This window comes from Peromyscus eremicus, chromosome 18 (assembly GCF_949786415.1).
Source record: "Peromyscus eremicus chromosome 18, PerEre_H2_v1, whole genome shotgun sequence".
In the NCBI taxonomy this organism is placed as follows: domain Eukaryota; kingdom Metazoa; phylum Chordata; class Mammalia; order Rodentia; family Cricetidae; genus Peromyscus; species Peromyscus eremicus.
Genome location: NC_081434.1, coordinates 40106933 through 40128414, shown reverse-complemented (window position 1 = coordinate 40128414; position 21482 = coordinate 40106933). Strand labels below are relative to the sequence as shown.

Here is a 21482-nt window from a genome sequence, read left to right as displayed (position 1 = left end):
GTGGCTGTAATAAAATCCTTATCAGATGGTTATGATGCCCGAGGCACTGGGTGATGGTTTTTTGCCCCAAGAACTGTAGATCATCTAACAAAACCCCCAGTGCCAGGCATGGAGAAACCCTTCCCCAGCTGATGAGCAATGGAGTCCAGGAGACTTAGATATTCCCAAACAATATAGGCTTTTGCCATTGCACTTGGTCGTCTCCCAGAACCTGCAGGTGAGACCCTATTGCTGAAGACACCATACACTTTGGGCACAGGACTTGGAAGCACCAAGCTGGAACCTACAGTATCGGAAGGTGCTACGCCAGGTGCCAAGGGAGAGAAGCAATCAGTAGTCCTACCCAGATATAAAGCTTACAAACCGAAACAGCAGGGCAAAATACTCCCAAAGGAGCGATGACGACACTTTCATCTTGGAGGTGACCAGCAGCTGTCCAGTTGGACTTAAGGCCTGCTTAGTAGGAGGGGATTCACTGACTGGTGCCGTAAACCTTGCCAGCTACCTGTGGCTGCTGACGTCATGTATACTACTACAGCCCCTTTCTAAGCCAGTATAATTTCTAACTACATTCTAAATACTTATCATTATACTCATAGATAAGTATAGCTCTCACTCCTCATTAAAGAAACTTCTTTTACAGCAGATGGAACCCTTACAGAGATCTACAACGGACGAAAATGCAGACAACAGCAGCTGATATATCTACAACACAACTCCTATACCTCAGACTTAGGGAGGAGGGGGCAGAAAGACTAAAGAGCCAGAGGACCAGGACATCTGCTGAGAGAAAGCTAAGTGTTCTGAGAGAGGAAGAATCAGTTTTCTCCAGGGATAAGATCGCTGATAAGTTTCCCAGTCCTGTGTGGTCAGCCCTAAACAAATACACATATGAGCAATACTCAATGGACCCAGCAGGGTGTGTGTGCATGTGTGTATTAAATTAAAGAGGAGGTCATAAATTTGAGGAGGGTGGGGACATGGAAGAGGTGGTGTCGTGGAGGAAGGGGTGGAAATGATGTAAACATGGTACTTATGTATGAAATTCTCAAAAAATTATTTTAAAAAAGATTGAGGCAAAACAAAATAAATTGCTCAAAGTCATACAGCCAGTACCTAGAAGATTCAGACATACTCAGTTTATCCCAAGTCTCTCAATAATCCAAGTTGAGTTCCTTCTGCACTCTATACGACCACAGTCCTGTACACACACATACTACCACAGTCCTGTATAGATACACACATTACCTTAGTCCTGTACAGATACATACTACCACAGTCCTGTACACACACATACTACCATAGTCCTGTATAGACACACACATTACCTTAGTCCTGTACACACACATACTACCATAGTCCTGTATAGACACACACATTACCTTAGTCCTGTACAGATACATACTACCATAGTCCTGTACAGATACACACACTATCATAGTCTTGTACAGACACACACTACTATAGTCCTGTACAGACATACACTACCATAGTCCTGTACACACACACACACACACACACACACACACACACACACACTACTATAGTCCTGTACAGACATACACTACCATAGTCCTGTACACACACACACACACACACACACACACTACCATAGTCCTGTACAGATACACACACTACCATAGTCCTGTACACACACACACACACACACACACACACACACTACAGTAGTCCTGTACACACACACACACACACACACACACACACACACACACACACACACATTACCGTAGTCCTGTACACACACACACTACCATAGTCCTGTACACACACACACACACTACCGTTACTCCTGTACAGACACACCAAGACTACAGGCTTCAGTGGTTTGATCACAACAAAAAGATTCAGACCCGCCAGAAGTCCGATCCTGGCATCCAGGGCTTTGGTCCTTGGGAAGGTCTGGACAAAGGGAGCATGCTCTGGTTGTGTTGGAGGTTGGAGGAAGTTCCTAAAATCAGATCCCTGGGCTCTTCCTCCCCCTGTTGCTTGTGAGAATCACCAGCAGGCAGCATCTTGGTGCTAGAGGCTGAGAGCAGCCTGACCAGAGAACGCCATTCCTCCCTGCTGGGGTGGAGCCTGGAGTCCCCACACTTCTTCTACCAGTTCCCTGGGACCCTGGTTGTTTCTGGGTTCAAGGAGACCCTGCCTAGGCTGTGGTTCCTAGCCTTACTGGCATCTAGCTGCGATGTTAGCACTTCCCTCTGCCTTCTGGATGTACCACTTCTGGGTGACATTGGATACTATAGTTAACCCTTCTGAGCCTGTTTCCCTACGTGTAACACGGAAGGACACCTACCTCCAGGGACGTGGTCAGGATGCCAACACGACACCCTGCACAGCACTGGACACACGGTGGATGCCTGACCTGGACATGCACCATTGCTGCAGGAGTCTCCTGCGCGGGCTTGAAGCCGGCCACCTGAGCTTTCTCCAGCTTCCCAGGAGGCTGCCTGCACACCCCCCCTCAGGCTCTGCCTGAAGTATCTGCTTAACTGGGAACCCACCTTCTGGGCATAGGAGAGCTGCTTGTAGGTGGCCATGGATGCAGCCTCGTTGGCACAGGCCTCTTTGGCTTTGTCAAAGGTCAGTTTGTACTGGCCCAGAGGGGAGCGCAGATGGAAAACCCCAACAGTCGTGTCTGGAAGAGGAGGGAAATTACGTGGTCAGCCCACTTGGGATTGAAGCGAAAGACTTAGAAGGACTTCAAGGTAGAGGCCCTCTGTAGCCCAGGATGCTCTGGGAAGCTGCTTCTCCCAACTGAAGCCCAGGGTACGCCGGGAGGCCACTCCCCTCCAAGTTATGTTGGAACACGTCAGTTGAAACATTTATCCTTCCTAACTATATAAAGAGGGCTGGGGAGACGGCTTAGCAGTTGAGAGCACTGGACACTCTTTCAGAGCAGTGCCCACACAACAGCTCACAACTGTTTGTGACTCCAGGCCCAGGGATCGAACGCCCTTTTCTGGCCTCTATAGGGACTGCACACACATGGACCAGTGGTGACTCCCTCAGCCATCTCCCCTAACCTAGAATAATCCTCTCATTGTCCATTTTTTCTCTAAGCACACTGCCTCCCCCACGTTCTCCAGGTTTGACCAATGCAGGCATCTCTTGGGTTTCCACTGTAGGCCCAGGCCACTACTGCACATCCCTGGAAAATATCTCTCATCTCACCTAGATAGACTGCTCTATTGAAAAAAAAAAAAGTGTTTATTTTTGTTGTTGTTGTTGTTGCTTTTTGGTTTTTGGTTTCTGGTTTTTTTTTTTTTTTTTGAGACAGAGTCTCATTATGTAGTCCTGCCTGGCCTGGAAGTTTCTACACAGAACCGGCTGGCCTCGAACTCACAGAAATCTATCTACCTCTGCCTCCTGAGTGCTGGGATGAAAGGCGTGTATTATCGTACCCACTGCTCTGTTTTTAAAAGAAGATTCATTGTGATACAATTTTATAACATAAAATTGGCTGTTTTGATAATTTCTTACAACTTTTACATTTCCATAATTCCAATCAAGTCTCTCCCACTCAACAGTCACTTCCCACTCTCCCCTCCTCTGTCCTGTGGGAGTCCCTCCTCTGTTCTTTCTCCCCACGAGTCTACCTGTTTTAGTTTTCTCGGAGGGTTGACTCATAGAATGGCTATCTTTTTGTGTCCAGCTCAGGTCATTAATGCCATATGCCAAGGCTAGACAGTCCACGCTGCAGCATCTATCGGGATTTCTGATGCTTTCCGGGTGAATGCTGCCCCATTGCATGGGTGTGCTGCATTTGTTTATCTACCCACTGTTCCTGCAGGAACAGTCTGTCTTCCATGTCACTGCATTTTCTCTGCTTACACTTCCTTCGTCTTGTTCTGGGAGGGATTTGAGGCATGCCCCAGGGTTTGGTGTAGGACAAGTAGTAAATCAATAGTTGCTATTGAGATATGAAAAAAAAACACAAACAACAAAAACTCTCTAAGTTGACCTTGCTGTAAATGAGAGCCAAACATGCAGGGATCTCCAGTCAATACCGAAGGACACAGTGCACAGTAACTTGGGTCACTTTTGAAATCACTGAAGTTCTTCTCTGCCTGGCTCTGAACTGGGCTCTTTGTGATTTTCCTGTAGGGTTTCAACATGCCCCACCACTGGGCCTCTGCACTGTGCCTTTTCTACTTTCTACTGCGGGTTTAATAACCTGTGTATTATACACCGTTCCGATCATCCTCAGACGTGCGTGTGGTATACGCCAGCCACTGTGTGAGAAGCCAAGAGCTGTGAAGACATGGCTGCTCCTCTTTGTTACTGACCACTCTAAGCTGATCTTCCAGATTCGATTCCAGCCAATGGCTGTGAGGCGCTAAGCAACATGGGAAAGGAGGAAAACACTGGGAAGGTCCTTTGAGGCCCTCCCAGGTCTAGCCTTCAAGGTCCATTGTGAGTTGACTCTCCTGCCTCAGTGGGTCGGGATAATGTATGGATTCTTTAGTTTCTGTTTTATTTTTCTTTTTTTCCCCTGCACACAGCCCTCACCCAAGCCCGAAGAGAAAGGTGCGCTGGGCCAGGGCCCCAGCCACACTGACCCTGGAAGTGAAGGTCCACACAGTTGGCATCTGGGTGGCACTGTCCATTGTCCTGTAAGCAGCGGTCCAGGGGTAGCCGTTTGGGCTCACAGTCCAGTCCGTCCCCCACATAATGACTCTTACATTCACACTTGTGCTTGCCCTGAGGAGAGAGGGCGGAGAAAGGTGAAAAAGCCCCCAGGATTCCACGTGCCAGAGGCACCCATCCAGCACAGAAGCAGTTCAGAAAGACGGATGTGCTGCCCTGCGCAAGTAGAATGACTGTTGTTTTGTTCCGTGCAGGCTCATGACCAAAGGCTGCCATCCTTCTTAACATCATGCTATTTTCTTAGAGAGCCCCTCCCTCCAAAGCACCGTGCAGGAAGCAGCTCTTGACCGCTCTTCCAACACACGGGCCCCATCTCTGCTTGTGGCCTTTCCCACTCTGTGCCAGGGTCGTGACTGGTATTAAGTGCCACCCCTTTTCTCTACTTGTGCACACACCCCTGGAATGCAGGGAGACAGTCTGTCTTTTCCCCCACATCCCTGGCACCTGCCACAGTTCACTGTTGTTGCTTGTGACCACTGGTCCAACCAGAGAGTGACCTCATCCAGTCTTACAAACCCTGTGATGTCTCTGTTATCAGGCCCACTCCCCATGAGGAATCGGAGACACTGAGTGCTCACTCTCTAGCCACACAACATAGATGCTCAGAGCTGAGTCTCAGAGGCTGCCTGACTCTGAATCTCTGTTTGTAACTGGTCATGGGCATCGGGTCCCACCAGCTGCTCTTTCCAACAGAGAAATGGGGCACTGACTCAGTTCCTGAAAGACTCGAGCAAGTGTCACCTTTACAGCATTTCTTATCAACTTTCTGTTTTTTTTTTTTTTTTTTTTTTTTTTTTTTGGTTTTTCGAGACAGGGTTTCTCTGTGTAGCTTTGCGCCTTTCCTGTAACTCACTTGGTAGCACAGGATGGCCTCGAACTCACAGAGATCCGCCCGGCTCTGCCTCCCGAGTGCTGGGATTAAAGGCGTGCGCCACCACCGCCCGGCCAGCTTTCTGTTTTAATGAACTTTAGATCTGGAGTCAGGGCAGACTTATGGGAAAGTTGCAGAGGCGGCATAGAAAGACCCTCTATGGCAGCAGTTCTCAACCTTCCTAATGCTGAGACCCTTTGTTATAACAGAGTCCCTCATGTTGTGGTCACCCCCAATCATAAAATTATTTTGTTGCTACTTATAACTGTAATTTTGATGCTGTTATGAAATGTAAATATTTGATATGAAGGAGATCTGATATGTGACTCCCCAAAGGGATCATGATCCACAGGCTGAGAACCACCACTCTATAGCCTATCAGCTTCCCTTAATGTGAGCATCTCCTCTAGCTGTAGGGAGGCTATAGACTGACCCTGGTGTAGTCCTATTAACTAAACAACAGAACTTACGTGGATTTCACTGAATTCGACTCTAATGTCCTTTTCTGCTGAGGATACAAAATCGCATCAACACTGACTTTTACTAGAAGCAGATGAAGGTGGGAAGACAGTGTAGCAGAGGCCAGGGAGGAAGCAGAGGCCAGGGAGGAGGACACCAGGCTGAACTGGGCCCAAAGAGCTGCAATCCCAAATGTCTCCAGGGAAGTGGGACTTACTGGGCCAGTCATCCTGCAGGTGGCATGCTCATGACACCCACCGTTGACACCATCCGCACAGGGGTCTATCTCTGTGCAGCTCTGGCCGTCCCCCTGGTAGCCCTTCTGGCAGCTGCAGGAGACTTGCGTGCCCTTCTGGGAGCACTTGGCGACCTTTGCACAGCCCCCATTGTTCTGTCTGCAGAAATCCACAACTGCAGGAGAAAGAGTAGAGGGCTTCATGTACCACTGTCTGGGGTCAGTCAGCATTGACCGTGAACGGCAAGGAGGTGAACAAGTCCTCATATGTCCATGTCTCTGGTCTCCCTGGTCTGTGAGCTCTCTGCTAGCTTGTATATGATTCATGTTCTTGTGACACCCTGACAGACTTGTCACACACTCACAGGACAGCTTTGATAATAATTTTCAGAATAAATTGGGGGTTTTGATGTTAGTGTTCTCCCCCCCGTGTGTGTGTTTTTGGTTAACTTGACACAGCCTAGACTCATTTGAGGGAGTCTCAGTTGAGTGATTGTTCAGATCCAGATCTGACTGACCCATGACCATGTCTGTGAGAGATTGTCTTGATTGATGATGAATATAGTAGGACCCACCCTAGCCCACTATGGGTGGCTCCATCCCTAGGTAGGTGGGTCTGGGCTGGATGAGAAAACTGGTTGAGCAAAGCCAGTGAGTGAGATAACAAACACTCCTCCATGGTTCTGCTTCAGTGCCACTTGAGTTCCTGTGCTAATTTCTGTTGTGGAATATTATTTTAGATGTGTTACATTTGTTCATGCTGTGGAACATTTGTTTTAATGATGCAAAGATGTGTTGCATTCTTTTATGTTGCATTTGTTTAACTCTGTGAAGCTGTGTTACTTTGCCTGTCTAAAATACCTGATGGTCTAATAAAGAGCTGAATGGCCAATAGTGAGGCAGGAGAAAGGATAGGTGGGGCTGGCAGGCAGAGAGGATAAATAGGAGAAGAAATCTGGGAAGAAAGATCAAGGAGTGAGAAAATAAGGGGCAAGCCACACAGCCAGACAAGAAATAAGAAGGAAAGAGAAGATATATAGAAATAAAGAAAGGTAAAAGCCCAGAGGCAAAAGGTAGACAGGATAATTTAAGAAAAGCTGGCAAGAAATAAGCCAAGCTAAGGCCAGGCATCATAAGAAAGAATAAGCCTCTATGTGATTTATTTGGGAGCTGGGTGGCAGGTCACCCAGAAGAGCAAAGAGTAAAGAGTAAAAACAACCAACTACAGATTTCCTTCAGTGATAGATTGTGGCCTCAAAATGTAAGCCAAAGAAACTCTTTCCTACCTGAGGTGTCTTTGGTCAGAGTGTTTTATAGCAGCAACAGAAAAGCAAACTAGGACAGTGTGTGTGTGTGTGTGTGTGTGTGTGTGTGTGTGTGTGTGTGTGTGTGTGTGTGTAGGTACAAGGTTAGTACAGTAAGGGACACCTTGTGAGACAGACTCTCCAACCCTTCAGAGATCTTGCTTGCCTGACCAGTTAAAGCAGGTAGAGTGTGCAGAGCTGGGACCTGAACCTAGGTTAGTGTGGCCTTGCTGTGGATGTTGCTCTGTATGCTGCGAATGTGTTGTTCTGATTGGTTAATAAATAAAGTGCTGATTGGCCCGTAGCCAGGCAGGAAGTATAGGCGGGACAAAGAGAGAGAGGAGAATTCTGGGAACAGGAAGGCTGATTCAGGAGACGCTGCCAGCCACTGCCAGGAGAAGCAAGATGTAAAGATACCAGTAAGACGTGCCAAGGTACAGATTTATAAAAATGGGTTAATTTAAGATGCAAGATCTAGCTAGTAAGAAGCCTGAGCCATTAGGCCATACAGTTTTAATTAATATAAGGCTCTGTGTGTTTACTTGGGGGACGCTAGTGGGAGAGATTTGTCCCGACTGCCGGCAGGCCTGGACACAGGAAAGCGTCAGCTGCATGGCCTCACTGTGTTGGGTTTGCTTTTAGGGTCTTTGTTTCCACAACTGCCAGACTTCAGCCCAGTATTCGTCTATCTGGAGCTGCAGGAGGAGCTGGGAAGCTGCTGTATTTCTTTTGCTTGCACTTACGCTCGGAGTCACTGGAGTCACTTGAGACTCTGAGAGCATGAACCTGAGGTGCAAGAACCTCCCCTTGGACAGCAGGGTAAAGTGAGGGAGCTGTCTTTGCTACCATTGTTGAGTATGGACCCTTCTGGAACGCCTTGTAGGAGTCTACAAAAGGGCAGGCATGGCAAGATCTGTTGTTTATAAAGCATATTTCTCTGTGGGAGTCTTTATTCATAGAAAACTTCAGAAAAGACAAATGCCTGAGACTGCTCACCACCCCCCTTCTTTCTCCTGTGGTAAACAGAGTTGTGGGTGGAGTGTGTTATGGCTTGTCTAACAAGATGGTGGCACTTCCCAGCTCTCTTGCAGCTAGGTATGACAGATGATGATCACCAGCCAACTGGATGGAGAAGATCTGATTGTTAGCAGCTTTTGGGATGGAGCTCTGCCTCCTCCTTCTCCCTTCTTCATCCTACAGTCTAGTGTGCTAGCTCTGAAGCTCCCTCTGAACTGTCATACAAGACAGAATGAACATTCGCTTACTTCGCCTGAGACTCTGTGTGCCAAGCACACATCTAAGCCCCTGAGGACTGGCCATGTGGATGCTGGGTGGGACTCAGTGGCAGAGTGTGTGCCTTGCATTTGAAAGGCTCTGGGTTCATGCTCACTGCCGGGGCAGCGGGGGCCAGAGGATATGTGATGTCTTTAGTCTTAACTTTTTCATCTTAATGCTGTCGTTGGCTTCTGAATTTTTGAAGCAAGACTGACTACTTGTTGAATTAGAAAAACAGTATAAAAAACAGGACACCTTGTTTTGCAAAGCAATTTAAAAATTTAAAACCATGGCTTGGGAGGCTTGGGTAGGCAGGGCAACTGTGAGCAAACTATTGATGAGACTGAGTCCTAAAGAGGACAGGCACTGTTACAGAGGCACAAGCAGAAAGCAGAAGAGTGAAGCCCAGCCAGTGACCCCACCCTGCCCCCTCTGGTGCCCACCCTGCCCCCCTCCGGTGCCCTCCACCACTCCCCTCCAGTGCCCGCCGCTGCTCCCCGAGTACGCGAAGAGGACTTACCAGTGCACTTGATTCCATCACCTTCGTAATTCAAGTTACACACACACGTGTTGTTCTCTGTACACGTGGCATGCACAGAACAAGGAGGGATGCACACCGGAACCACAACTGCAGAGAAAGAGGCGGCCCTTCACCTGTGCCCTGTGCTGCAGTCAGCCTCACCTACACAGTTTCCCACGACTCTTCAGATGTCATAAATGGCAGGGAGATGGGGGTGACTAGCTGAGGACCCTCCCACCTTGGAGATTCTGAGATACATCTGCTAAGCAGTTCAGATTATAATGCAGAGGTTGCCTCCAAACTTGCAAGCAGGGAGGAACCTGGCCAACAGACTCTTCTGCCCTAAGAACATGGGCTACCAGGCAGAGGTGGTTAAATTGGAAGAGAAATTTCACTGTCTTCTAAGGGCACTGCTGAGCTGGGGAGAAGTCTGGAACGTTGGTGATTGGATGGGGCTGTGGTGGGTGTGCACAGCAGCCTGAAGCTGAGGGGGGTTTAGGTGGGTAGGCAGGGATGGAAGCAAGGTCAGCCATTCTGTTGGAACCCATGTAAGAGTCTAGTGATGCCCTTCTAACTCCGGGGACGAGGAAATGTTATTAATTTAGGCTGAACAATTTGGCCTTCACGTCTTAGGCCTTTTAGACCATAGAGACTTGGGTTTCTGAAAACAAAAAGCATGGATCAAGATTACAATGGTGACGGTAACCACAATAATAATGGAAGTGACTGCGTTTGATATGGCAGATACAAACACCAGGAACGTAAGAGTAACCCCAGCAACCCGTCCCCTGCACAGTGTGCAGTACGTATGAGCAAGGTGAGGGTGGGCTGGCCAAGGCCATTCACGCAGGAAGTAGTGGATCAGGGACCATGTCCTGGGCTCAGGACTCCAAAGACCAAGCTGTCCTGACACCACTTGATTTCTGGCACCATGCATCTGCGCCTGAGTGCCACCATAGTGAGGCATTCTCACTGTATGGCTTTTAGGTTTGAGTAAAATCCTTTTACCAGGTTTTCTTCTGACCCACCAACCTCCCGAGGTCCAGGCCACAGTACAAACCACTGTTTACAGGTGAAGTGGGAACACCCACGCTGTCGCTTTCTCAGCTGCCACTCAGATCCCAGCCTCACTTGCACTCCCTCACTAGGGTCCCCTGTAGCCACGGACGCCAGTGGCTGGCCACTCCCCCAACAGACCTGTGAGAGTGTCGCAGAAGCGGCCTGTCCACCCTGCTGCACAGAAGCACTGCCCAGAGCCCGTGATTCCCTCGTCACACCGCCCATGCTCTGAGCAGCCACAGGCTGTAAGAGAAATCAGAGAGCCCAGTGGTTAGTGACCGTAGCTGATGTCAGCCTCACTTACTGACCGCCTGCTACTGGGCATGGTCAGGGTGAGTCTTCTACCGTGGTCACTAATGGCCCCCCAAATTCCAAAAAGAACTTATCCACAGGCTCTACTACACAATGGGAGTATAGGAAAATCACGATAAGGCCCCTCCCTGTTTTTGTAGGCCCAAATAGCTTCTGAATGTGCGACAATAAATGTCACAAACACTGTGGTCACACAAGTAGCGTGCCATGGGGCATGTCACAGAACAGATGGGAGCGACAACTTCATTGGTGGCTTCTTGCTTGAGAAATCTATTTAAAAAGAAAATTGAAAACCACGCACCAATTCTGCTTACCACTTCAGTATGGATGTGCCAGCCCACGACACCACCATCAGCCCCAGCCTCCAAGGCTGCTACAGCCTCCCCGGGGGGTGGGTGGGTGGGTGGCTTGTCTCAGCACTTGCCCCCTACAGTGTGTGCTCCACAGGGCAGTGACAGCAGTCCTTTCAATCTGTTCACAACAGTTCTACCGGCCTTGCCCGGCACATTTAGAATAGATGCTGAGTCATTTCCTCTGGTCCAGAATTTCCTGTGTGCTCGGGCTCCTGGTGACCTGCAGGCTTCATGGCCTTCTGCTCTTCCCCTGCCTCACCTACTCCACTCTTCCTTGCAGGTCAGGCCCACTTGACCTCTGCATTTGCCTTCCTCCAGGAAAGCTACTGATTTGTGTGTGAGTACAGTGGCCCCTCGTGACACAGGCCACTTAAATGTGACACAGCGTCTCCGGCAGATGTGTCTGCCAGCAGTCCTTGGCGCTCTGGTTCTCTGTGTGAGAGTCCTTTTGTTCAGGTCTGTTACCTGCTTACACATCTACACAGCTTTTATGACTCTTTTTGTTTCTCTGCACTCTTTGGCGAGGGCTGGGATGCTGTCCCCACACCCCTCTAACCTCTGTTCCCTTGAATCTTAGGACGATTCCAAGTGCATTGCTCATCTCTTCCCACCTTAGTTTCTTCATCAACATCAGTTCCCACCTCAAAGGTTGTGCTAAGGATTAAATGCAGAACTGTACATGCATGCCGCATGATAGGCACGTGAGAAATGCATGTAGTCGCCATGTGTGTGTAGAATGAGTCAGTGAGTGGAGGAGGCTCAGCCACAAGTTCTTTGGTGGCTTTAGGGACTGCCAGTTTCAATTACATGAGGCTCTTTCGAGGGATGGATACTAGGACTACGTACAAGGAGGGAAAGCATACAAGCAGGTAGATGAGAGAAATGGAAAGCGACTCCTCCTGGGTCAAGTGGGTGGCGTAGATGAGGACAGGGAGCATAAGCTACAAACAGGCTGACACAAGCAAGTAGCCACATACGCTGACAGTCAGGCCCAAATCTCCCTGGCCAGCACAGCTCGCAAGCGGTCCCGTTGAATCCGGTGTTGCACTTGCACTGTCCTGTGGTCGAGTACATATCACGGCAGACACCCCGGTTATTACATGGCGTATCTGGTCCTCCAGGGCAGGCTGGAAGAAAACGAAACAGCAGTGATCACACAGACTCCCAGACCAGGGCAGGGCAGCACGGCTGTAAACACCGTCAGTTCTGACATCTTCTCACGGCCCTGGGTGTCAGGGCACCTACCCGGCCAGCCACTGGCACCTGGGACCTGAGTCTCACGTGTCTGATCTGATGCTGCCTTGGCAGGGCCGTGGGCTGAAATGCACGCTGTAGTGCTGGTCAGGAGACTTGGCTTTGAGTAGGCCTGGGCCAAGTCATGAACCTGCTCTGAGCTGTTTGTAGCACCCAATGGTGGTGACGGCGATGACATCTTGCCAGCCTGACCTGTACACATCATTACTGAGAGGATCGGATGGCATAATCTGAGAATACTGGTTTTCATTTGTTTGACAAAGTCTTATGCATCCCAAGCTGGCCTTGAACTTGAACTTTTGATCCCCCTGCCTCCACCTCCTGAGTGCTGGGGTTATGTGTGTGCCCCCACACCTCCAATGCTGCGCTGGGAATCAAACCCGGGGCCTTGTACATTCCAGGTAAGAGTTCTACCCACTGAGCCGCAGCTCTACCTCTGCGAGTGTCTTACAAATCCACAGGGGTAAACGAATCTAACCGTTTCTAATGGTCTTTCAGTAGTGGTGCTCCACGTTTCAGTGACGGAGGCTGGGAGCTGGTGACTGGACTCAGCCCAGCATGTGCCCACAGAGTTTGCAGGGTGGTCTACAGTACAGACCATGAGTGGTCTACACGCGGCAGGAAGAACATCATGGCTGCTGGAGTCTGGGACCTTGGGCTTACTTCTTACTTTTCCCAAGTGTCTATTTCCCAGCTATTACAGGGGCTGGCAGCGGGGTTGTTATCTGCTCCATGTGAGCCTTCAACAGTGTGCCTACCTAGAGCAAAGTCCAGCAGATGGGATGTGCCTTGTAGGCCTTTGTTAAGCATCCCTGCCGAAGTCACTAGAAGTTATATCAAGGTTTCCAAATTGAGATCAAACTCCCTTTGACAAAGAGACACCCTGTAACTGCAGAGTTGGCCCACAAAACCCTATCAGTCATCACTGTTCAAGAATCATGTCAAAGCATTTATACAGACATACTTCCCAACATTATGGACATTGCATGGAAACCAGCAATAAATAATACAGCATGCATTTTAAATCACCAGGGAAAATGTCCTATTCTAATTTTATTACTTTTATTATTATTTCTGCAGTCCTGGAAATGAAGCCTTATACATGCTGGCCATGTGCTCTACTAAGGAACTGTTTCCCAAGCCTTCTTTTTATTTTGAGACAGGGTGTAAGTTGCCCAGGCTGTCCTTGCCTGTACTTACTTTGTAATTCAGCCCGGCCCTGGACTTGTGGTCACCCTGCTTCAGCCTCCTCCTAACTAGCTGGGATTACAGGCCTGTGCCCTCAGGCCCAGCTGTAGTCTGGTTTTAAACATGAAGGCAGACGCACAGTAGGATCTCAGTAAAACTAACTCTGAAGACGGTAGGAGGGACGGACATACAATTGTTCAGAGAGCTGGGTTGGGGCATGGGGATCACGAGGGTGGTGTTTCCCCACCTCCTTAGAACTTGGGTACTTTTAAAAGCACAGCCTGCCCGTACCCCTTCAGAATGGCAAGGAGAAGGGGTGCCCTCACCCTGACAGTGTGGCAGGAAGTAACCTTTGCAGCACCTGGGGAGCGGGATCACCAGGGAGCACAGCTGCTGGCAGCCTTCCAGGCTCCTCCTGAAGGGCAGTGGGTTGTAGAGACAGTTCTGTGTCACACCCTAGAGGGAGAGAGGAGCTGTGCAGTTGGTCCTTGGTCACCACCTTCCTCGCTGGGCTGGGCTGCTGGGGCTCCAGCGCACCCCCCCTCCCCCCCCCAGTGGAGGGTCTTGGCACTACCAAGGTTGAAGATTTTCAGGGCAGGCGAGAGTGAAGGGGGAGGGGCAGAACTGGGGCCCTGAACAGAATTTCTCACCCTGGGAGCTGTTTACAAATGAAATGATTGCTTGGAGACGGTGTGGAGAGAGGCAGATTGCTATCATATACAGCCTCAGCAAGGAAGGGGTGAGATTCACTTTGTGTGTGAGGGACGTGTGTGTGTGTGTGTGTGTGTGTGTGTGTGTGTGTGTGTGTGATGTATATGTCTGTGTATGTGAGGGATGTGTGTGTGTGTGTGTGTGTGTGTGATGTATATGTCTGTGTATGTGAGGGATGTGTGTGTGTGTGTGTGTGTGTGTGATGTATATGTCTGTGTATGTGAGGGATGTGTGTGTGTCTGTGTGTATGAGAGGGTGTGTGTGTATGTATGTGGTGTATATGTGTGTGTGTGTGAGGGGTGTGTGTATATGAGTGTGTGTGTGTGTGTGTGTGTGTGTGTGTGTGGAGTGTGTGTATGTGTGTGTGTGAGGGACGTGTGTGTATGTGTATGTCCCCATACCCATGGACTTCAAGACTTAGCTGTTTCCCCACATGGCTTTCTGATATTTAGTTACAGCTTTGCTTCAGACCAGCTGTGTGGCCTTGGTCTGATTGCGCTCTTTCTCTGAAACTCATTTCTTATCATATATACATCTCCCAGCACACAACAGCCAACAATATCCACTACTTTTTATTACTATAATAATTTTCTACTCTCTTCTAGGTATTTGTAATTCCATGAATTTTCAAGATAGCTCCTAAAAGATGTGTAGTAAACCACAGGCTGCCCGGGTTGGGAACACGCATATGAACACATATGAAGCCCACTGACGGAGCCCTACACGGACCCCTCCCCCACCGGAAGACTGAGGCCTGCACATCCCACACACGGTCTATGGCCATACCACCCCAGTGAGTGAGTCTGTCCCTGTATGAAATGAAACCTCCAGATGTCAGGATTCATCGTCACCTTTGGTTTGCTCCACGGCGGGCATCCGGGCGTAGTGACACAGCTCCCGCAGTCCCCCTAGTGTGGCAGACGAGAGACTTCAGTATTAAGAACACGGGCAACCACGAGGAGGTGCCCCCGGCTCATGTCTGGAGGAGCTAATTGAGAACTTCACCTGGGGCTGGGGAGATGGTTCAGTGGGTAAAGCGCTTGCCGCACAAGCGTGAGGAGCTGAGTTCAATTCCCGGAAATGACATGAAAAGCCAGGCATGGGGGTGTGTGCTTGTCGACCCGGCACTGGGGAGGTGGAGACAGGGGAGGTGGGGACTTGATGGCTGCTTGGCCAGCTTAGCTCAATCAGTGAAGCCTAGTTTCCAGGGAGAGACCTTGTCTCCAAAAACAAGGTGGACAACTTCTGAGGAATGGTACCTAAGGCTGACCTCTGGTTTTTACAGGCAACTGCACACACACACACACACACACACACACACACACACACACACACACCCCTTCATCTTGATTAAGATATGGCTATGATCAGGATTATACAGACACACACACACTTCACTTTGTCCTGGAGAATTCTGAAGGTCTTGGATGGCCATTTGGAAGAAGTCCCCTGGTGTACAGAGCTGGGCCCAGGCAGTGTGACATGGGCAGGCTGTAGTGGCGGGGAGTGTGGGGGCAGGCGACCTTTGACCGATCACTGACACATTTTGAACTTTACTCTTTATAAGGTATAGCTCAGGGACAATCATGCTGCCATTTGACCTCTGGAGACTTGGCAAAAGTGTGTTTGATTAGCGGGAAGACAGTACATAGATACACTTTGGAAGTTAAGGCTACACCCGCTAAAACAGGAAAGAGTCTTCCTTCACCTTCATTTAGGCTGGAGCCCTAAATCTTGGGGTACTTATTAAATTGTTCAAGAGATGCCAGACACTGACACTGAGCAGTGACGAGCGCTGCTATGACGCCACTTCACCCCAGTTTCCAAGTCCGTACCGGGAGCTGGTGGGGACTACTCTCATGATTGGGTTGCTGGGGGGTCAGATGGGCACTGAGCAGAGCAGCTCAAAGCTGCCATTCATCCGGTGGCACTGGCTGGGTGAGAGAAGCCAGTCATATCTTGTGTGGTGGCGGGCCCAGGACACAGGTTCACTCAGTGTTGCAGACTGAGTGAGTGGGAAAATGAATGGAGGGGTACAGGGCACATGTTATACATTATGCTGAACCGTTTTTGTTCACTGCCAAGTATGTCAGTTCTAGATGGTGTAACCTGGCAGGAATTCAAAGAGATGTTTGCTGAATGAATAAGTGGATGGGCGGGTCTGAAAATGAATGGCACAGTAGAAGGCTAACATTTGGTACCCGCACTGTTTCCTTGGTGATGAAGGAATAACGGGAGTAGGTGAGAAGCAAACCAAGGATTTCTAGGCCTGCAGGTGGCTAAGCAGATGCTCGCTGGTTCTGGGTTTGAAGAATGTCATCCATTGGCCCTCAGGTGTCTTGGGACCTGGTCTCATCACGGCCCTTCCTTGGAGCCCATGCTGGACCACCAGGGCGGGCCTCTGGCCATTTTGGTAATTGTAGAACTGACCGTGACATTGAAGGCGGTGAAGGTGTCACATCGGCCACCCAGGGTGGGATCCGTTAGCAGGCAGTCGATGCCGTAGGCCACGCCCAGGTCAAACAGGAGCTCCCGCTGTATGATCCTGCACATTTGTCCATTGAGAAAGAGCTCGCCCTGGAAGACAGAGAAAGAGAGATCAACAATCCCTTCAAATATTTCTTCTTCCCACAGCTTATACGGCTCAGAAAGAAGTAAAATAAATAAACACGTAGGGGGGTTCCTGCACCTGTCACGAGGGCCTGGAGTGCCAGGGTGTATCAGATGTTTTATAGCCACCCTTAAAGGCAATGAGGGAAAAAGAACTTGCTGATGATGGAAAACAGAAACCCAGCCCCCCTAAACACACCCCAAGACACCCCAACACCTCTCAAACTGGGAATGGTTGGAGAAGTGCTCTCACGTCATCTGGTCACCCCCAGGACACTCACGATGTCACTGCCAGTCCCACACTTCACACTCAGCTCTGAACCTTGCAGTGTCTTCCAGGAATCAGACCTGGGCAGGTCTGACGCCGAAGCCTGAGGGAGAGGAGCCATGTTAGTACCTGCCCTGGGGCTCAAGGGCCAGAGGAGTTTGCCAGCAAACCAAGTTCAGGTGGAAGATTTCCTATTACAATAACTCTGCTAAAGCAACCAGGGACTGGAATCAAAGGTTAGGGTGACCAGGACTTTCTAGGGGCTGGGAGTTCCTCCGCTAGGCACAATCTGTGCCAGCTGGGTGTCTGCACTTGGGCACCTGGAAGAGGCTGTCTAGGTTTATGAAGCCAAGGAAAGGATGAGTGGGGTTAGCCGGGAAATGGCCCAGGGCAGCTTTATGTCTTGAAATGTGCTCATTTAAAAGTCATAGGAGCTAGCCATTTTGGCACACACCTTTAATACCAACACTCAGGAGGCAGAGACAGTAGATCTCTGAGTTCAAGGGTAGCCTGGTCTTGTCTACTTAGTGAGTTCCAGGCTAGCCAGGACTACATAGTGAAACCCTGTTTCAAGAAAATAAAAAAATATCAAAATGTTATAAAATCTTGACCCCAAGGACCTTAGAATGTGATTTTATTTGGAAGCAAGGTCTCTGCAAATACAGTTAATAGTTAGGCAAGATGAACTAACCCTGGAGTAGGGTGGGCTCTTCATACAATATAAACGATGTCCTTGTTGGAAGAGGAGAATACCACAGAGGGACACTGAGACACAGGGAAAGAATGACTGTGGGAAGATGGAGGCAAACTGCATGGATGCATGTTCCTGCAAGCCAAGGAATGCCAGAGAGTGCCAGAAACCACCAGCAGCCCTGGGAGACTCAGGGGACAGCCTTTCCTTCAGAATCCCTGGAAGAAATGACCTTGCCACATTGATGGCAGTGGTCTAGCCTCTACTGCCGGGAGGGAATGAGTTTCTACAGTTCCAAAGCACCTAGCCTGTGGCAATCTGTTATGCAGGCCCAGGAAGTCACGTGGACACTGAGTGTCCTGTGGTCAGAGCACTGGCATCTTGGAGTGGATGGCTTCATCTCGGAGTGGACAAGAGTGCTCCCTGAGGACTCAGAGTGACTGGCTTCATGTCCCTACGTGATCAGGACAGTTGGCTAGTTCACAGGGCTGACAGCTGATTGTGTTAAGATGCATTAAGTCATTTGTGTTGGGATGTCAGAATCAGGAGCGGTAGAGGACATCTGGAAAAGCTCGAGGGGACCTCTGTCAGCTGCCATTCTGCCTTATGAAATGGGAAGGTAAAAAGGCAGCACACAGTTCACAGGGCAGAGGGGCTGAACCGCCCCCCCCCCCCCGCCAGGGAGGTGTGGGGACACATAGTGAACTGTGGGTCACGGGGCCTCAGGGATAGACCGCATCTTTCTCTGGGACATTGGAAAAACTACCCTGGAGTCTCGGATCACGTGGAACTTCAGATACTCCTTCAGCTTGTCCTTGTTGTCTTCATTGAACAGGAAGTCCTGTTGCTCCTGGGGTATGGCTTGGAGGGCTTTGTCCGTGGGCCAGAAGAGAGTGACTGGGGTGTGGATGGGGTCAGTGATGACACTCAGCAAGCCTGAGTCCTGAAACAGAGGTGCTGTCATCCTTACTGCGCACGCGTGCGCTGTGTGGTGAGGCCCTTCCTTGTGGGCAGAGGGCCTCCCTGAGCCAGTCTCTCCAGGACCTGAACTGTGGCTTGTCAGGGTTTCCGAAGGTCCCAGAGTGACACAGCCAGAAGCTAGAGCACTGTGCCCCAACCATTCTGAACCCCATTTCCTTAAAAAGCAACCCAGAGACTCAGACTCTAGGCTTTTGTTAGTAGGAGAGTAAACCAATGAGTATCTTACTTTTGATACTACTTCTGTCCAAATACTTTAACTTCTCAAGACTAGTTTTTATTTTTTTTCTCACATTTCATTAAGAAAAACTTAGAAAATATTGAGACATATATGTTTGCTTATAAAGTTTTGAGATAAAATGTACCCCAAAGAAATGTCAAGATGAATAGGAGAAATCATTTTGAGAGCCTTATGTGGTATGGGAACATCCCATATATTAACTTCCCCTGTGAAATCGGCTTTATGACCTTCATCAAGCCCTTGACAGCCTTGTTAGTTTGCTCTAAACTGTCCAACCAGACCCTGATGAATAGGTACATGTTGACTATAGAGGTTTGGGGACAGCTAGGTGGACAAGGCTTACTCAGTTGTAACATCCTTGGATAGTCTCATTTAAAAATATTTATTATGTTTATTTACTGGAAGGTATGTGTGGAGGTCAGAGGGCAGCTTGTAGGAGTTGGTTCTTTCCTTCCATCATGTGAGTCCTTGGGATTTTCATTTTGAACATGTTGAACCCCCATTTCTAACCAGCTCCCTAGAGAATCTGACACTCAGATCTTTTGGGGACTTGAGGACTTAATGTGGAGACTATAGACCACGCTTTGTTGGGGATCCAAGGTTCTTGGAGCTCTTTGGGGATTGGTCAGTGTGAGGTGCCTCTCTCAGATATAAACACAATCAAACCTAACAAAGCAGAGTTCAGGGTGGGTTGCCCCCCAGTTCTCTTTCCCCTTAGTGTTTTACCTGTATTAACTTGCTGAATCTGGTATATCCTTGGTTCATTGCCACTGTAGTAAGATTCTGCTGCAAAGATAAGAAAGGGCATAAAATCTTTCATCTTGCAAGTGTGTCCAACCATTTGACATTGCTATCTACAAAGTCCGTACTTGAGAACGGTGCAGGGAAAGCTGGACACTACATCTTCTATGACTAGAAGATGGCACCTTCCTGAGGTGGCTACTCTTACTCAAAGGGACAGAGATACAAAACCAAGTCTAATATCATAAGTAAGTTTGTTATTTTGTGTTGGGCCACATTTATGGCTACCCTGGGACACATCTGTAGGTTGAACATGCCCACTTTAGACAGTTTACCAAGCACTTTAACAACCCAACTGCATTCAACAGCAGTAACACAGCAGGGGCTGGGCTATCCATTGGCTCATTAGCAACCATAGCAGCTTTCTTTTGACCATGCTTTTCCACACTACAGAGGCTGGAAAGCTGGACACAACATTTTCCAGACTCCCTTGCAGCTAGAAGCCCACAGGCAATGCAGGGTCAACCAAACCCAAGGACTGTGGAGATCTGTTGGTGGAAGGGAACAATACGAGGTACAGCTAGCAGGATGCTAGGCCACCTGGAGCACAGTGATGTGGGTGTGAGTAGTTCGGTCTCTAGTCCCCTGGGAGGAGAGGTTGGAGAGGTGGAATTTGAATAGCTGTAACAGTCAGAATGGCCCTAGGGTAAAGTTAGAGATCCTTTGTTTCCACCTGTGTATCATTGAATTAGACTATGGCCTCCAAAAGATTTATTCATATACATGGTATCTTAAGAAACTCCTTTTTAGAAGTGAGGTTTAATGGATTCTGCCACCTGCAATGAAGGAGAGCGGCCAATATTAATCATTAAAACAAAGTGAACTGGGCCTGGTGGTTGAGGCCTGTAATATTAGCTACTTGGGAGGCTGAGGCAGGAGAATGAAAAGTTCAAAGCCTATCTGGGCTGCAGAATGAATTTAAGAACAGCCTAAGCAAATTAATGAGACCTTGTCTCAAAATAGAAAATAGAAAATGAAATGTCAAAACATAGAAAATGAAAAAAGGTTGATTTTGTACTTCAGGAAGAAGGTATTCGCCTACCATGTACAAGGCCCAGGTTCAATCCTCAATATCAAAAAACCAAGAAACAAATAAGAGAATAAATGAATAAATAGTTAAAATTGTTTTTTCTGTCCATTAAGAAGTTTTATTCCAGGTTTAGCTTTAGGGATATCTAATTATCCACCTTCCCTTCCTGCTTTCCCCTCTCACCCTTCCCCTTCCTTCTCCAAATCTATCTAAGATAACTTTCCCTTGCGGACACTAAAGAAAAACATAAAATTAATTATTTTTAAAAATTTTGTTAGGAGATAGGTTTTACTATATTGGCAAGGCTGGCATGAAACTCCTGAGCTCAAATGATCTTCCTACTTGAAGCTGGGACTGTGGCGCACACCACTGCCCCCCAGCAATAAAATCCACAGACTGACTCGAACAACCTTTGTTTGAGGCGACAGCATGACAGTGCAGCTGAGCTGACAGACAGACATCACGTGCCGGGGGGTGACAGTGGGGTACCTACCAGAACCTTGCCTGAAGCATCTTTGGGGGTGACAAGCAAGTGCTGGGGAGACAGCCATTTGTCGATGATGTGGATGACTCCATTGGTGCTGATGATGTCACCAGCCAGGACCTTTGCCTTATTGTTTATGTACACGGTATCCTGAAGACAAAGGAAAA

General features: G+C 48.8%; 1 protein-coding gene across 1 annotated transcript in view; it reads right to left on the bottom strand.

Moving 5' to 3' along the window:
- The window catches only part of Stab2 (stabilin 2), a 169046-nt gene that overhangs the window by 11496 nt on the left and 136068 nt on the right, over positions 1 to 21482 (bottom strand). The window contains exons 49-61 of the mRNA XM_059245218.1: positions 21325 to 21465; positions 19727 to 19786; positions 18548 to 18724; positions 17104 to 17193; positions 16643 to 16789; positions 15064 to 15120; positions 13828 to 13957; positions 12037 to 12186; positions 10533 to 10637; positions 9336 to 9443; positions 6219 to 6412; positions 4584 to 4725; positions 2526 to 2659 (exon numbers count right to left, since the gene is read on the bottom strand). Coding sequence (XP_059101201.1) covers positions 2526 to 2659; positions 4584 to 4725; positions 6219 to 6412; positions 9336 to 9443; positions 10533 to 10637; positions 12037 to 12186; positions 13828 to 13957; positions 15064 to 15120; positions 16643 to 16789; positions 17104 to 17193; positions 18548 to 18724; positions 19727 to 19786; positions 21325 to 21465 — 1635 coding nt within the window. The remainder of the gene's footprint in view (positions 1 to 2525; positions 2660 to 4583; positions 4726 to 6218; positions 6413 to 9335; positions 9444 to 10532; positions 10638 to 12036; positions 12187 to 13827; positions 13958 to 15063; positions 15121 to 16642; positions 16790 to 17103; positions 17194 to 18547; positions 18725 to 19726; positions 19787 to 21324; positions 21466 to 21482) is intronic.